Raw genomic sequence first — 18,907 nt, forward strand, 5'->3', positions numbered from 1 at the left:
GCACTGTGACAATAAATGCCATCTAGGTGTGGTCCTTGCTGTGTGCTTTTCTGTGCAGAGACCCACAGTTACTGACTACATTATAAAATGCCTCTGACACCCTGATCCAGGTTCCTAATTCCTTTAATCTTCATGCCCTTTATATTCTGCACATCCTGGCTGTGTCTGTGGAGCCTTGGCATCCACCAGCTCTCAGCCTATGGTGGGAATAAATGACTTGGCCACTGCAGAGAAAAGATACTGGGTAGGGAAAAAAAAAAAAAAAAGGAGCAGGCACAATCTTATCATCACTGCACTTTGACCAGGTCTGGCAAAGCACAGAGCTGTGCACAAGGCCACCATGGAGCAGAGCCAGGCATACCTGCTGTGCAGAGCCCCCCTGCTCTGGCACTGCACCCTTCAGATCCCACTCGGGCATGAGAGAGCTGGAGATCCCCTGCAAAACAGGACGTGGTGGCCTCACCTGCAAGGCTGCTCAGCACATGCCAGAAATCTCAGGCATGTGAGAGCCCTGATGGGAAGGACTGGCCACCTGAGAAACCACCTCCAACTGCGAGTAAGCAGCTACTATCGCTACACATTGTAGTAACTGCTAACAAAAGATAACCTCAGGAAGATAATCTATCCCCCTTTCATTTTCTGGGAAATTCCAGTAAGCTGAGGTAGCACCAAGTAGTACACAAAGCAATTATTTCTTCCCAGATATGCAAAATGTATTAAAAAGCCACGTCATCCCTTTTCCTTATTACTCTCTACTGCTGGCAGTGGACACCCTCAGCTTTTTCTGCTCTCCTCCCCTCTCACCAGTCAGCAAAACCTTCCAAATGGACGTTTACCCACCTGTTTCACTTTCTCCTCCTTGGCAAATGTATTATTTTGCTGATTTTCCAGCCCCTCAACACCATAAATGGCTTTGAAATTGGCTTCTCTCTTGTGCACCTGCATCATCAATGTCGTCAGCAAGAGAGATGTGCACGGCTCGAGGAACATGTTTGTGTCAGAAAGCTGCTGCAGAGCCTTAGGGAGAGCAGGGACTGGATGCTGATGAGATGTTTGCAAGCATCTTAAAAGGGACTTCAGAAAAGCAGGGTATTTCTTTATGGGCTTTGGAGCACTGAATTTTCCAGTTTCTCACAGGGAGATGCCCAATTTCAGAGCAGCACTTGCATCTGAAACATTCCCATCACTTTGTTCCATGTTTTCATATTGCATTCTATTGTGCTACCTCAGCACAAATCCCCAAACCTCCTGCAACTCTTCAGCATACCAAAACGCCCCTGGATCTCTGCAATGTCTTCGTTTTCCTTCTCCTTGGCACAAGTGCTGTGTGATGTGCAAGACTGAACGAAGACTCACAGTTTTCTGATCCCAAGAGTCACATCCTTGCTGAGAACGGAGATCACTGGGGTGCTCCCAGAACCACTGCCCACCTCATGCTCAGAATCACTCACAACATCCTGCTGCCCTTGATGGATCTCCCTTAATCCAGTATTCCCATCTTAAATAAGACAGCAAAGAGCACCAGAAACCAGGAGATGGGGAATAGCTGCAATTCAATGGCTTCTGAATAAAGAGAGGGGAAGGAAAGATATACTGGCTTTTGGATACTTTTTTCCCCCTAATTTTAAAACCATCAGTGTTCTAGGAAAAAAGACAAGGAGCTGAGACAGACAAAACGAACATGAGGCTAACAGCAAGAGCTAGGGTAGATGATACAGGCTGTGACACTTGCAATACACTGCTTTACAGTTTTCTTTGGGTATTAGCAGCAGTTTTATAATCCCCTAATACATTATGTATACTATAATGTAAGGACAAAACTGTGCAGGAAATGAAAGAGAAATTTAAAACAACACCTAGATCCCCTTTGCTCCTTCAGGGTCATGGAGGTCTTGTGACACCAAGAGTTCTCAGAAGAGCCAGAAAGCAGAACTGGGCCCCATGGCAGCAGCTTAACAAGGCACTTAGCATGTGTCATCTCCCAGAGTTAGGTTTTCACACCCAATGCATCACGCAAGGAGGATAATTACACTCCTGGGAAAGCCTACCAGTCTTGTCCTGTCTCCACAAGAGATCTCCTAAAACCAGATTTTTCTGCAGCCAGAAACCTGAACAAGAGAATAATTTTGGTGCAGCTCTATATTATGGCATCCATAGATAAGAAGTTGTAATTTGGTGAAATTCTTGGTCACCGTGACCTCAAAATCCTGAATTGCAAAGAATTAGTCATAAGGTCAGCCCTGGAATAATGCAGAGGAGCAATTCACCAGCACTAAACCCGAGGCTCCCTCTTGGCCAGCAGCTCAGCATTCCTGAGAAACAACATATTCCAGCAATTGTATCTGCTCCTCTTCAGAGCTGAGACCTAAGCACACAATAACAAGCTGACCTGTTTATTCAGCTGTTTTTGACACCCCTCTATCTTCAGACCTAATATTAGTTTGAATAGGATAGCATCCAAGTCTAGAGGGGAAAATTTAGCACTGGTCCTGACTTAGCTAAAGCAAGATAGAAAATAACTATCTAGTTTCTACTCAAATTTCACCACCAGGCCATGAACTGGCTTGAGTTCTTTCTCCTTAAAAAAGGCCATTTTGGCAATCCAGGAGGCAGCTAGGGGTGCACAAATCTCGTGTGCCTGTGGCTGGATGAGGGCAGGGCAGCTCAGAGCAGCAGCTCAGCTCCAGGCTGGCATCCCAGTGCTGCTGAGAGCCTCCTTGGGCTGGACAAAGTGCTGTGCTGACATGGACATGCAGCTCCCAGATTTGAAGTGATTCATGTGAGGCCAACACAGAGCACAGCCCGTGCTCAGCTGCCACTGCTGCAGATGTTCCTTCAGGGAGGAACCTGCTCCAGTGGTCCCCAGAAAGAGTGAGGTATTCTCCCAGTGAAGCTTAAAAAAAATAAAATCTAGCCACTCCACCTGTTCCAGTTCTTAAAACATTACCAGCATTTCATAAAATGAATAGGGAAAAAAAACCTTTCTGTCAACATCTTGTCTGTTTTTCATCTCTTCGTTTCCACCTCCCAAGTGAGATCTGTGCCTTTCTGCTATGGCAGCACAGCTACCTCCAGCAAAATGAGATCCCAGAAACAGAAAACAAGGCCAAGAATTTTCAAGTGACTTCTGATAACAGATGGCCTGAGACTGTCAAACTTGTGCTGGAAAATGAGAGAGGCAACAGACTTCATGTGCTCATGAAGATATCTCAAGCCAAAAAGAAAGCAAAAAAGAAGACAAAAAGACATCCCCCCTCAACTTAACTACAAAAAATAAATGTTATGGAAATAAAAGGCTGTTAAGTACGACAAGATTTCCATTATGTTGTTCCTGAATTTGCAATGAGGTTGTTCAGATAAGAAACAGGGTGGTCTTTTCAATCACCAGATGAACAGCAGGCACACACAGCTGCATTTCATGTTACCTTTCATGTAGAAAAGAACAAACCATGACAGCAAACATCCATCGTGAGAAGAGTAACCAAAAACTGAAAAATGGTCTCACTATGTTCACCAGAAAGCTCCAATTGGTACCAGTCTCACTTCTTGGCAGATCCATTTACACACCCCCTGGACCCCACATCTGTTCCCTACAAACTCTGGCCTACAACAGCACCACGATGCAGAGGAAAGGCAGGATATCTTAAAAACTGTTCAGGATATCTTAAAAAACTGTTCATGGTCTCCCATAACTGGTACCCAAGCATTTCAGAGGAAGAGAACAACTATCAGCCAAAAACTTGTGGGCTGCCTTTTATCTGTCCAAGCAATAAACCTGCTTGTCCAAAACCAGTTTGTCACAAAGCCCACAATGCTCCCAAAACCCTGGGGCTGTGAAAGGCAAAACCTAATTCCACATCTTTGGTTCCTATCATTCTATTATTGACTTGCACATAGACACAAAAGGAAAAATATAGCCATTGTTGGCCTAATTGTATCATAATTATTTATTGTTTTACCTCAAAGTAAAAAAAAATGTAAACTTCTCTGTTCTGTGAAAATAGCTCAGAGTTTCACTTAAAGAAAGCAAAGAAACAGCCAGGAGATTTATGGTTTTGTGAGCTGAGTAACCACCAAGGAGAGGCCAGAAGTCCAGAACTACCACTCCAAAGAACTGCTGAGCTCTTCAAATAGAATTTTCACTATGCAGTCAAGCACAGGGCTACGGAATTGTCACAGGGTACCAAATCTTCCTCTCTCAGATCATAAATTAGGTCACTAAACACACTGGCCTTTTAACGATATCCAATGTGATTTTTTCCCAGATCTCACAGTTTTAAGGCAAGATTTACTGAGATTTAAGGCTGTAAATTTCTTTAATGTCATCACTGAAATTCTATATAACCCCCACTCCTGTGTCAGCACTATTTTTAATCATTGCCATGGTGACAAAGCCGTAAAGGTGCTTTACACAAGCAAGGCTTTACCACACTTTCAAGAACAGTTGCTCTTAACTTATTATTTTGCAGTTTTAAATTTCAAAGAAGAGTAACTCAACTCTGAACGTTCACCATTTGATACAAAAACTGATAGTCACCCATGGCTATTGCATAAAAAATACTAATTAACAAGAAATTCATAACATGGTCATAGTAAAGACCAGAGAGCATACCATGACTTTATTTGACAGTCAATCCCTTTGCAATTTAAAGGGCTGCCTGTGCATGGAAGTATCTGTTTCCTGAAGACACAGATAGAACAATCCCTGTGAGAACAGGGGAAGTATTAATCCAAAATTAAAGTTTCTGAACGAAGGCCAACATCGCTCGTTTTAATACTCAATGCAAAACGTCTGCAAATCCCAAATGACAACATTGTTCCAGTTTCCTAATTCATGGGATTCAAAACATGGAGTCTGGGTTGAAAACGGATTTTAAAACAAAAGGTAATGTGACTGCAGGTCAGGGGTGTGCTGGGCTGTATGAACAGGATGGGGAAGGGGCTGCTGCCCCCAGCCCAGCACTGCTGGGTTCATGTGCCTGGGCTGGGGCTCCACAGGCTCTCTGCAGCCTCCTACCACCCCAAACAAACCCTGCACTGCCAGAGGACAAGCGTGGCGTGGGTGGAGAGAGGACCAGATGATGTTCAAAGGTCCCTTCCAACCCAAACAATCCCACAATTAACACATTTGCACTGTCCTTGCTAAGAGATGTGTAAACTCCCTGACCCAGCAGCAGCGCTCATTAGGGGACACATGGGCACTGCTAAAAAGCATCACTGGGAAAGACAAGGTGCAGGCAAGCCTTTCTGAAGGATCCAGGTCAGAAGCACACAGAGCTCAGTTTGAGTCATGCTCCATGCCTTCCTGCAGACCTGGCTCTGTTCTTTCAGTGCTGTGTCAATTCAGGACATTCCCCCAAAGGCTGTCAACTGACATGTTTGACTGCTGCATCACCCAGCTGACCAGAAAACACGAGCAACTCACCCCACAATGAGGGCAGTGTTCAGGGCTCACTATCAAGCACAATAAAAAATGCAACATGCTCTGCATGAGCTTAGGTGAATTCCCACTAAAAATATAAATCTATACCTGTATTCCTGGGGACAAAAACCTCATTGATGTCTTTCTAACTGAAATGCAACACGGTACTGAATTAGTCAAGTGTACCTTTTAATGATTAATACTTTCAGCATGGGGTGTAATGGGGCTACAGGTTTTCCACAGAGGATGGGACCTCTCAGGGCTCAGCACTACAAATGCACACAAATTGCAAAGAGAGCAACACATAAACAAGCAACTAAGTAGATGGATGCTGGCTGGAAAATACCAAGAATATGTATTTGCTTATTTGTGTGGTCCCCAAAAGTACTATTCCCAGTATCTCTCAAAGCCAAGTTCAGCTGTATCCATCATCCCCTGCAGAAGTGGTTGGTTACCATTGTATCTGCCCTGGATGCAGCCAGGGCAATGAACTGCATGTGTTATTCTCTTTTGTACACCCACAGAAAGTGTTGTTATCTTTATTGATATGCTGTTATGACTTATCAGCTTCCACATACCAAAGATTATGTATCATGGTTTCAATCCAACCTCCTTGGTTGAGAGGAACTTTCCTTACACAATGGATTAATGATTTATGTTTGAGAAGCTGGAGAGCTGTTAACATGTTCTGTTTATTCTCTGGAAAAAGATGGTTTGGCTTAGCCACAAGCTGAAGGAAATCAAGATTTCTAAATATAGGCTGAGGTGGCCAATAATCCTTTAGGAGTTGTGATACTCACTGATATCCAGATTAAATGAGGAATTATGAGTAACCCTTAGTGGGAGGGTTTGAAATGGAAAACCCAAAGAGAAGATGACCACATAAGGAACACTTGTGCTGTCCCTACACCCTGCTGACTTCAATATTCAAGGAAAAAGACACAACTAAAAAGCTCTGTAAGCATCTTGACAGCTAGTTAGCTGGATGACACATAAAACCCCTTGGAGCTGGATCTAAAGCATGGATAATTACATGTTTGGTTCTCTTTTATTTCTGTTAATCTGTACCATCTCTTTTATTATTCTCTGGGTCGCAGGAAGAAATTATTCTTGATTTTTATTTCTGTGTTTGTCTCTACAACAAAAATAATTTCCAGGGTGCCGGATGGCAAATTGAATTCCCACAGCATGTTAAACCTTAAAACTGCACCACATCAAAGCTCTCTCACAGACCTTAGCACCTTCCTACAAAACCAAAGTGTGTGCCTGAACCTAAAGAGCTTCCCCAGATATTTGAGACACAGCTATCCACTGTTCCTACCCATTTCCCATGCAGCTCAGGGTACATGCAGCATCTGATTCCCAAGGCTTCAAGCAGAGGAAAAAGAGTCAAAAGGACACTGACAGAATATGAATCTGCTCCCATAGCTGTAATTTAAGAGAGGGCAATTCCCCACTGCTGGAAATTCTCAGAATATCAGTTTGCTGTTTGTACAGTGGATTCCTCCAGCCTTGTTTGGGCAGGGCAGGAGAAAATTAAACTTAAATCTAGTGCCAAGTACACTGGGGCTCAGCTGGGCTCCCTAAATGCTCCCACCACACAAGTACAAACAATAGCAAGATCATCTCTGTTGAATGTTTTCCCCTGAACAACTGTTACAGCTATCTGCACCACTTTCCATCTGTGTTCTACATCCCACAGAAATGTTTTGACCCATTATTTGCAAGACCACTGGACAAATATATCATTCATCAGCACAACCACCCAATTATAATACAGCTGTGGTGATCTCTCTGCCACCTGGTGCTTTGTGTAAATGCCCCACTGCAGAAGTACAGGTTTCCTGTTTTTTGTGGGTTCCCTCACTACCTGCTTAATCATCAAACCATACAAATTATGGAGTGAGATGAACCTTGGCACCTGGCTCTTAAAGTCATAGGCTCCAGTGCCAGTAAAGTGATAAACTTCACTAAAGCAGACACACAACTGCACTCCCTCACTCCCCTCCTACACTGACAGCTTGTCCTGGTTCTCCAGCCCATTGGGATCTCACTTAAGCCTGCCAAAGAGCAGAGAGCTACCAGGTGCTCTTCCTCCGAACTATTAAGCAACAAAAAAACAAAACCTAAATTACCTCCATTTTAGCAAAGAGGAATTTCTTAGTGCCAAGTACCTGGGCAGTGACTAAACCCTGTCACTGTTCTTATGGGAAAACACTATTTGCTATTCTTGGTAAAGGAAAGGGCTTTCAAATCAAGATAATGTTTCACTTGTTTTTCAGAAACAAATTTAATGGGGGTGGGGAGGGAAACAGGGAAGCAAAAATAAATTCTACTTTGCACCAAGTTAAATTACTCAGAGTTTCCCAAAATGAGAGGCTTGGGTCAGAAGCACTGGAAAGTTTAAGAAATGCTCCTTTAAAAACAACTCCCACAGAGCAAAGCTCCTTCTCCATGACTGAAAGGCATGTAAGCAAGGTCACTCTGTCTAGCCTGGCTTGCTTTCTTTCTTTTCCTTTTTGTTTTTTTTTTTTTTGTTTTTTTTTTTTTTTTTTAAATTTATTTGGTGGATTGAATGGTAGGGCCATGATGTATCTTCACCACATCTTACTTGGTGTTTTCCAGAGTTGCACCTCCAACCCCAATTCTCTCCTCACTGCAGGAACAAAGTGGGTATGAGCCACCAGCACTTTGGTACCACAACCATCCTGCCTGGGGGTGAGGGGAAAAAGAAATTCCATCATCATTTCCAACCATGCTTTCTCTGATCATCCCTGCCTGCCAAAGCAGGAGAGAAAATAATGCCCACATGGAGATAATGCCTCTGCATGCTTTAAGTGCTTTGTTATCCCCAGGAGTTGCAAAGAAATCAAGGCTGGCTGGGTATTGTGTTAATGATACTGTCAGGAGGCCAAAATAAAGTGCTGCAGCACAACCCAGCCTTCTGCTATCAGCACTGCTGCCCCACTCTCATTTGGGCAATCGGGGTGACAGCCTGGAGAATTTGCCAGTGGTCTGGGAAAGGAGATCTCAACACTTGGCTTCTGCTGATAAGAGCCTGGAACACGATTCTGCCAGACACTGATGGCCACACAAAGCACACCAACACTGTACTTTTGCCACACAACTATTTTGCAACTATCAAATACACCTACAACAAAACCAGTTTGGTGGGAGGGACTTCCGTATATTTTTCCATGTGGTTGCTGTCAGCAGGCTGAAATCTTGATAAGCTGCACAGCCAGCTTGGCTGACTCCACTGAAACCCTGCTGAAGACAAGTCCTGAGCTGAAAACTGCTGCTTGTGTTTCCCACTGCAAGGCAAGGGAGGACAACCAACCTCAGCATCTGGCCAAACCTCATTTCTAACTGCATCAAAGATCCACACAGATTCCATCCAAAGGTCAGCAGCTGTGGTTTTTGATGAGGAATGTGCTGCTTTGGAGAGAGAATGCTGTCACTGTGATCCACTGTCCCTACTCAGGGCAATCAGTCCATTGTTCCACTGAAAATGAGAAAGGGCCTGAGGTCTCTGAAATGGAAACTGCCTTTAATTCCAAATCATCCTGAAGTATAAACACAGACTGATGCATCACTGATTGATGTTACACATACAATAAACAACTCTAAAAACACTTTTTCTCCCTAGCTTCTCAGAAAAATCAAAACCAACCAAACAAAAACCCTCAAAATATCCCAAGAGTCCAGAGGATAAGATGAGGTGTACTCACTATAGCATATCACATTTCACAGTACAAAACTAAAACCATCCCATCTCTGTTCTGTTGAAATGTGAATTAACTGCCTATCTACTTTTTGAAGCCAGTCACATGTTGATAAAGCTGGGTTGTGTAACAAGTTAATTTGTCCACTTCATTAGCCACACAGACATGTTAAAACTGCAGACATGTTCTGATCTAGGGTTTCTGCAAGAAGAGACTTTATCCATTCAAGGCTTTGACAATGAACAAACAGGGAATTCTAAAAACTAATCTTGGAGGCAGAGAATGAAGAAGATGAAGTACAGAACTTACCTTCCACTGCAAAGAATGGAACCACTGATCCCTCAGGTAACTGTTTGCAGCCTGCAATAAAGAAAAGTTACAGACAGAATCATTAGTTTCTACCAGTGCTTCAGGTCACACAGGTACTTTTTATTATAACCAGTTTATTTTCACAGAAAGCAGTGATACAAAGACCTTGCTGCATTATAGAATACTGAACCAAAACCTTACAAAATATTAAGCCCCTATGAAATGTTGTCCAGCTTAAAAATTGTGGAAAATCCTCTGTGAATTCAATCAGGTGTGGGTCAGATCTTCAATGTCAGGGTGTATTTGTCTCTGCCATTAACCACTGGAAGGAGAGGAGGAAGATGGGCTGACATTTTAATAGGAGGGTTGGGATTTTCCATACTCTGATTTCTTTTCTTGTCCTGCTCCTGTCCTCATTGGCCCCAACGCAATTCAAATAATGTCTTAGCTCTTTCAGTGATATTAAACCAGTGAAAAGCCCAGCACACACAGACGTGCAGATACACGCACAGACTGTTTGCAGCAAGAGCAGAAATGTTGCAATCATCACTCCCAGCCATCACCCATTTTTGGCCATATTCAGCACAGCTGCCAGAAATTCCCAGTGTGAAGCCAGGTCGTAGCCAATGGAGGAACAGTTCAACACTCCCAAAGGTCAAAAGGCTTGGTATCAAAAAATATAAAGGCATGTAGAGTGACGTAAATATGCATGCCTTAACAAGGTGACATAAGTCTGAAATATTTGAGTGGGCAGAGATGCCCTTTGGCTTTTCCAGCTCCCCCTTAACGCTGCCTATGGGCAATTTTTACCCAGGTTTCAAAATGTTTTACAAAAACACTGAAAATTACAGGTTAGCCTGTAAATCCATGTTAAAAAAAAAAAAAAAGGTGAGGTTCTTTGCCAGTCAAAAAGCACATACTTCTTGCAAATTAGAGCATCACTTATCAAGTTTCACTCCCCAACACATTTCAGGTAAGTATTCAAAATCCACACTACAGAATGTATTTAATCTCCCAACACTCATTCAGTTCACTGATAATGGCAGGAATACCAGAAGTTAAAATGCTGTATGGTTACCAAAAAATGTGTTTAATCTCAAGGTCAGCTAATGATGGTTCAGTGACACAAATTTGGACTGATTACTCTGAATTAAATGGAGTAATATCCTTTTATATATGTATTACATATTATTTATATCTTAATGAGAATCAATTGCTCCTCCAGTAGATGTTGAGGCAATAAAGCAGGAATAAATATATTATAAATCATCTTGGCTGACCACAGAATTTATCAAAAACCTTCAATTTCAAGAAGAATGCTGACATACCAGAATATGAAATTGCTACAAATGCAATTAAAAAGCTTCCTTTTCTATTTTCTTCTTTTTGCATGCAATGAAAAACTGTAAAAACATTTGGAGTGCAGATCTTCAGGATATTTCAGTCAGACAATATTTAATGATTCTCTGTTATTTATACTGTATTTTATGTATATGTGGGCATTATAACACAAGACAGACTTTTAACCTGTATGTTATAAAATAAAATTTCATTTCAATAAACTTTATACTATATTTTAATACAATGAAAAGGTCAAAACCAATTTGCCACCAAAAGGCATAAGAATGTTTTTAACATAATTAAAAAGACATGATGGAAATATACTTAGATATTTCTTATCTGTGCCCAGAGAGAATGCTCTAAAACCTCAACAGACTTATCTGAAAAATTTAATTTCAAACTGAACCTTTTTTCAAGGAGACAACTGGCTCATGCAGGAGAACAAAAAAACTCCTTTCCAAGTTCTAGCATCAAAGCCCTCTAAAGAATAAGTAAAACTGAAGGTTTTTGTAGGCTTCATGCATACTTAGCAATTGTACCAATAAGACTGAGTTTACAGGAACTATACAAACTAAGATATTGTTATTTAAATCAATATAATCAAAATTATTCTAGGGGAAGGAAGTACTTCACTCAAACAGGCAAAATATCAACCTGATTCAGTCCCTGGTCTGAAAGTAAGAACAAATGCTGAAGCCCTAAATTGAGATTTGTTAATTATTCTCCTACTTCAATGATGTCAGAAGTACAGAATGTAAGACCACTGCAAATAATTAGAGAATATCATGTGTAGATGGATTCTGGAAGTGACTGGAGCCTGAACTATTAGTGAGGACAACAGCATCCTGCAGAGCAGGAGGCACAACTGGACTCCAAATACAGGGGGAGAAAAGAAATGAAGAATGCTGCAAGACACAAAACTAAAATTGGCAAAGACTTGTACAACTCTATGGCAGCAATATACAAAAAGCATTTTAGAAGTAAAATTAGCAAAGTGACCAAGTTCCAAGTGTGGGGCCAAGCACTGTGTACACAGAGTTAGTTATTGTAGAGAAGTGACCAAGCAAACTGGGACCTGGCTCTAGGTTAGGAGTCTGAACCCTCCAAACACTCAGAGCTCAGGCTGTTATTAAGGACCACTTCCCAGGAAAATCAAGACAAAGAAGACAAAGTGAACAGAAAACAGAAAAACAAACCTGTAGAGAATGCCCCCACTTGTGCTAGTGATCAGGACTCAGAGGTAAGAGAAGCCTGGAAGGCCAAGGGCCATTCCAGCAGTGTCTTTACACCACGCTCAGCACACACTGAATGCTCTACACCCCAACCCCCTTATCCTGAGGGATGCTGACATCAGAATCCCCCTCTCTCACAGGCTGCAGGGACTAATCCTGCCCTGCACCCTTCCGGCCACCCGACCCCAGCAAAACCACAGCAGCGTGCAGGAAACGCTGCATCTCCTGCACAGGAAAACAAAGATCCCCCCTTGCACAGCATCCCTCAGTCCTCCCTCCTGCAGGACCTCCTCCCTGCAGGCTCACACTGAGCAGGCACCACAGGGAGCATTTCTTTCTCACCAAAGGAACAGACAGTTCATAGCAAGGATGCAAAAAGAGCCACCAGGCTCTTGTGGGTGCTCGGCTGCCCAGGCAGCTCTGCAAGCACTCACTGGCTCGAGCATTTGGGTTATTGTGAGCAACATTTCTGACAAAATGCACCAAAGTGTAAAGCAGTGGAGGGAACCACAATTCCTTTATGGGGCTGCACACAGACATTCACAGTTTATCTGATGTGCATGGACAGAACCAAGGCTTTCTGCACTGAAGTCATCACTTGCTGGGAACTGACACCTCCAGTTTTTTACTGCATAGTTTACTGCCCTTACATGCAACTAAGGGCATAGTTTACTATATTTGTTCAGCTCTAGGGTACAATAAAAAGGAGAAAATGAGACAGAAAATACTTCAAACCAGGCTTTCCTTAGGCATTCTGACCACACAAGGAAAGTTGCTTTTTTACTTTCAGCCTTGTCCTTGCAGTGAGTCCAATTCTACCTCACTCTTTCAACATCTACCTTTCCTACTTAAAATTCAGCTGGAAATGTTTTGCCTGCTGTTGTCACAAACAGTAAATGAGACAGGACTGAAGTACAATGAAGATTCTATAATTCTTCACTGTACTTCAATACAGTTCTACATACAGAGGTATGCAAAACAATAGTTTAGGCCTCTTGTGTGTTTAGTATGTTTAGGCCCCAATTCTGCAAATAACTTTGTTCTCAAATGCAGTGGCTTTAACAGGATAGGGGTGACACATGGTAACTGAGCTTCCTGTACAGTCAAGATCTCACATTGTTTTTGTACAACCACAACATAGTAGAAAAATACTTTAGAAAACAGGAAAATGTGGGAGTAAAACTTAAAAGGTGCAAGAAGATTAAACTACTTGAAGCTTATTTATTATTCCAATGGGGAAGAAGAATATCTACTTTAAGAACATCTACTGTTGGCAGTATTTTTTTTAAGATTAACTGATCCTGGAACTGTGTTCTGAAGGATTTTATATTCTTATTTTTGGGGTGTAAAGGTTCAATCAGAGAGGAAAATCCACTTGGGATCCGCTGTAGTACAAACTTTACTCATAGGATTAAAGTCTCCTGTTTCAAAAAGAAAGATCACAGGAGAAAAACTGTGCAAGAGATTAAATGCCTGCATATGCAAAGCTCTGGTCAACATGAGTGAATTTATGCCTCTGCTGAAAAAGGAAGCATTTGCTCTGCACCCCAACTACTTCATTTCTTAGTCAGTGAGTAGGAATACAAGTTTATTATTAAAAAACAACGAATGTTTTAAAGGCATGTTTTCCTTTCTGCTCACAAAAACAGGAAACTGAAAATTTGCTTCACGCCAGTGTTGCAGCCCCGCAATAATTTGTACCCAGGCAAGGAGGAGACTAAATAGGACTGTGTGTTATTGACAAACAAACACCTGAAACTCTGCAAGAAACAGAGCACTCTAAAAATTATGGTGACGATCTCTGCCATTCCTTGAGCAGTAAATTACCACTAGAACATCCTTTGCTACTGGCATGTGTGTTATTCAAAGGAGTACAAGAACAGGCTTGTCCATGTAGCAAACTGTTCCTGAGTTTCTCCTTGCAACAGCATCCTTCACACACGTGCTTTTAGGGGATTTTGCCATCTGAATGGATGTGGCAATAAATGGGATTTGATGACCCAGATTTTGGCTTTGATTCCTTCTGAGTTTATTCTGTGATTCTCTCTCTCCCTCACTTGCTTTCTGGTCAGCAGGATGGGGGTTTTGCTGTGCTGATATTCATTACTGGGACTCATAAAACACCACTGGCTTCTCTGCCCCCATTTATTGTCAGCCAGAACAGAGGAGTGTCCCAGGGCTGCAGGGAGCCAAATCCCACACAGCTGTACAAAACCTTCACATTGCTGATGCAAACCCCACTGTTCCACCTCTGACTTGGGCAAAGCTGCAAGGGAAACCTGCCTCAACCCAGGGTACAGACAGACTTGCTGGGAATTGCTAGAAATGCCCTTTTCCTCCTTAAAACATTCCCTGCCTCTGCTGGGTTTGGTCCTTATATGACCTTTCCACACTGATAGCATTGGCTGGACTGGCACTTAAAACAAAAGGCAGGTTCTCCAAGGAGACTAAAATAAAATATTACTGAAAACCCAATGGAAACATTTACCATGGGGACTCCCTGGCACAAACAGCGTGGTCAAGCACCGAGCTGAACGTGTGACTGTTGTGCTTGTCAAGGCTTCCTGCTCTGTTTGTTTTTCCTTCTGACTGCACTCGATTGCCAAGAAATGAATAAAACAACACGAGCAACAGGGGTGGAAGTGGTGCTTTAAGGCTGAAAGAAAGGACAGCACAGGAAAGCAAGGCAGTACTGTTGTGACTGAAATACCAAAGCCTTTTTTCCTGGGACTCTCCCTACATTTGGTGCTCAGCAGCTCATGAAATTTTACTGTAAGGTTTTTTTTTCAATATCTTTCAAAAGGTTCTCCCACTTATTTCACTATCAAGGGTAGCATCCTCCTCATAATCATCCTCTACACCTTGTGCTTTACAAAGGGAAAGCAGAAGAGCAGGAGCCCAGCCCACCTCAAGGAGGCCCTGCTATTCCTGATACTAAAGAGCTCACACTTCATCAAAAGTTAAATTTAGCTCCTATTTCCTGGCCTGAAGAGCTCGTGGCCTAATGAGCCAGCTTCAGCAACACCTTCCCTCCAACTGCAGGGAAGAAAAAAAAATCTGAGATTTTGACTGCTGCTCATGGAAAGAACCAGGGATCCCATCATTTGGCAGGGGGGAAGAAAACACAAGCCCTGAGCATGTCTAGAAAACTGAGAGCCCATGATCCCCAGAAACCTGACTGCCCACACGGGACAACGGGAATCCCCAAATGCCAGGCAGTGAAACGCTCAGATAGCTGCGCTTATTCAACAAACACTGAGTGGGAAGGGCTCCACACACAAAAATGACTTTTAGATGTGAATGAACCCAGCCTGGATTAGGCTGCCTGCTGCCTGAGAGCAGGTCCTCCTCTGAAAGGCAGGTAGCCACGTCCTGTTCTGGTGATCTGATTTCCCACGGGGAGCTGCATCACCTCCGGCACTGCCTGTCAGATTTCATGGGCTAAAATAGCTTGGGATGGGTCAGTGTTGCCATGGGAGGGCTTGGGATGATGTAAGGAAAGGTAATGGCACTCTTCCCTCTCTGACTCATTACCGTGCACTAATAAGCCAGAAATAGACCCTGGTGACAGCAGACAGAGGGGATGAAAACTTGAACATGGACAGGGGCTCTCCTGTGGCATCTCACACAGAACTGTTTGGGTTAGAAAATACCTCCAAGATCAAATCCAGCACTGCCAAGCTCATCACCAAGCCATGTTCCCAGGTGCCACATCTACATCTTTTAAATGCCCCCAGAGATGGTGACTCACTCGCTTCCCTGGGCAGCCTGCGCCCTGAGAACACTTTGGGTGAAGAATTTTTTCCTAATAGCCAATCTAAACCTCACAGCCTCTCCCTCACCAACTAAGCAGGTCACCTTGTCACACCAGGAGGTCAGCTTGGTCAGGCAGGACCAGCCTTTCATAAATCCACACTGCCTTCAGTTAAGCAGAAACTGGAATTTTAAATTCTTCTCAAAAATGAAAAATTGAGAAAGCCTATGATTTACTGAACTGCTTCATTTTATGTCAGATCATGTCAATAATATCTCATGGTTTTAAAGAATTTACAATGCAGCATGTGCAAAAACATAGATCAAAATATAAAATTTATATTAACATTAAAATTTATATTATAATTTTAATGTAGAAATTAAAATTTATATTAATATTTTAATATATAGAATCTAAAATTTAATTATTTATTTCAGTTATGACAGTACTGCCTTGCTTTCCTGTGGTGTCCTTCCTTTTAGCCTTATATTTATAAAAAATTATTTATTATGGTTTTAAAGAATTTACAATGCAGCCTTTGCAAAAACATAGATCAAGATATAAAATTTATATTAATCAGAATTATGAAATAAATTCGGTGTAGTCAAAACAGTTCATTTAGACATTTTTACATATGTACACACACATACTTTATTTGAAGGCTTTGGAAAAAAAATAAATATACAGATTTCACCAATAGTGTACTTCAGAAGAGACAGTACTGGGAACACGTTTTGGACTAGTTTGACTTGTTCCACTATCATACACTTCCTGATCCTAGAGCTGGGCATTACATCAGAGCATGCTGCTGCTCAGATCAGCAGAGCAGAATGATTTCATAAAAAGCTGGAAGTCACAATTTCCCAGAGATGTATTGAGGTATCTCACAAATCTGGAAATAACTGAGCTCTGCCAGGGCTGCTTTCTCAGCTCCTCAGCTGGAATGTCTTTTGGGTACCTCCACTCTTTGTTACATACACTAGAAAATCTCAACTGCTTCATAAATCCAGCTCTTTCAACTTGATTTCTTCAGCAGACTAAACATAACTTTGAGAACTGTTTTGGATTTGTGAATACACATTACAACTGTATAAGGGAAATCTAATTTTATACTCCCTCCAATCTGACCACGTCTGATGAATCAAGATACGACCAAGGACCAAGTCATATTAAAAACATTTTTTAAAGTTTGTATTTCAAATTATGCTGAAATTCCCATAGTTATAATGTAATCTGATCCAGAGTGCTCAGCCAGGCAGCAATAAACAGAAGTCCAGCTCAGTCTACTTCTTTATGAGTTCCTATGAAGTTAGATAAAGACACCAATCTTTCTGAAGAAAATACCAAAGTATCCATGCTAAGATGTTGCTGTTTCACAAACACAATTATTTATGTGTTTGGTTTGTTGTTTTTCTCTTTTTTAAGAAACAAATGTCAGGCTGCTCCAGATTACAGCCTGTCTACCCCTACCAGTTTCCTTTCCACTCAGCAAGAAGCTGTGGGTTCAAGTTTTATCTTGTACAGACCCAAAAAGGCAGCTGCCATAAACTACAGAATAAAGACTTGGAAACAGAATTTGGAAAGGCAGGTGCAACTATTTCATCTGTTGAAATAGATATAAACTTAAATGCTAGCACCACTAGGGAAATTAATGGAAAAAGCAGAATTAAAATTATCATGAGAAAATCATCCAACTTGAGAAATTTAGACAACTTTCTGTCTAATTAATTCCACTAATGCATTAGGCAAGGAAGATTTTAACAATATTGAGGGCCCTAATTTAGCTGTTGGGAAATCATGGCTTGTCTTCCCACCTGGATGAAATACACATACACCACAGTCATGGCTGTATAATCCACTGAAAAAGTAAAATCCAAAGGGTAACAGATAAACTATCTTCACAAAACAATGTACAGCAACATGAGAGAGAACCATGCAAGAGTTAAGCTGAAGCCAGTTTGGTATTTTTAAGTAATGACCTTTCAAAGCTCTTTGGGGGCAATGCAGCTTTTCCTACTTACTCCAGAGTATTTCCAAAGCTCAGTGCTGTGGAGTGCTTTTCTGTCACTAAAAACTTGCAGTGACCTAAGGGGGCCTATAAAGCCTCAAGTGGATGAAGAAATCTGGAATAATGTAAACACAGTGTCTTCTTTTTGAAAACAACACTTCAGAGAACCAGCATATATAGACATCCATACAAATATACTGAAATATTTCAGTGATGATTGAATTTTTTTTAATAGGTATCTTTTAGTTCCAGTGCAATTCTGGGTTTCCTATATTAATTCAAGGATGAAACTCAACTTTTTTCATGCAGGAATAGGACTGTATGTAAAAATACAATCATTCCAGGCCCATATCAATGTGCCTTTACACAGAGCACCACTTTGCTGCACAAATTCAGCAAGAAGGTTTAATCACTATGGCCCAAAATTTCCATTCTGACTGTTGAACACCCACAAAGAGCTTCAGAGCTATCACCCTGAGCAAATTTTCTGGTGGTTAGATAATTTGACAGCAGCAAGTTCTCTGCCTTTTCTGAGTCCATCTAATTAAGATTTCATGCAGAGGAAACAGAAAGAAGTTGAAGGAGGTTCAGAGCAAGAGAGAAATGAAGTTGTACTTTTATGTTTATGTACCTGCAGTAGGACAGTACCCCCCGGGATTGTGAGCTGTAAACAGTACTTAGGGGCATTCTCCCAGGAGAGCAGTTGAACATCTTCAATAGCACTGTAGGAAATGGAGTTTTCCATGTACCCAGTTGGCTGCAAGAAAACAAAAGGAGAAGGGAAAAAAAAAATGTTTATTTAGCCATCACAAGTTTCACAATTTCCAAGTAAGAACAGCACTATGAAAATTACGCTTGGTGTTGAAAATATCTGCAAAATCAAACTGAAAAGCAAACTTCCTTCCCAGGTCATTCAAGAGAGACCCATCCAGCCACCTTCCTCCAACTCATTCAAGTGTTAAGATCACCCACATAAAAACAAAACCAGGCCAGTGAAATACACAAATGTCAACCTGTCCTGGACCCAAAAATCAATGGCACCTAATTGCAGGTTGAACTCAGCTATGAAGGGTCTGTCCATGCAGAAGCACCTCAGTCACACAGACAGATCAGCAC

The 18,907-nt window shown here is 41.8% G+C and overlaps 1 protein-coding gene across 1 annotated transcript in view; it reads right to left on the reverse strand.

The window, feature by feature from the left end:
- Window positions 1-18,907, reverse strand: part of CMIP (c-Maf inducing protein) — a 130,423-nt gene that overhangs the window by 43,396 nt on the left and 68,120 nt on the right. Inside the window, exons 2-3 of the mRNA XM_064723244.1 lie at window positions 18,423-18,548; window positions 9,457-9,507 (exon numbers count right to left, since the gene is read on the reverse strand). Coding sequence (XP_064579314.1) covers window positions 9,457-9,507; window positions 18,423-18,548 — 177 coding nt within the window. The remainder of the gene's footprint in view (window positions 1-9,456; window positions 9,508-18,422; window positions 18,549-18,907) is intronic.

Source organism: Zonotrichia leucophrys, chromosome 11, assembly GCF_028769735.1.
Source record: "Zonotrichia leucophrys gambelii isolate GWCS_2022_RI chromosome 11, RI_Zleu_2.0, whole genome shotgun sequence".
In the NCBI taxonomy this organism is placed as follows: Eukaryota; Metazoa; Chordata; class Aves; order Passeriformes; family Passerellidae; genus Zonotrichia; species Zonotrichia leucophrys.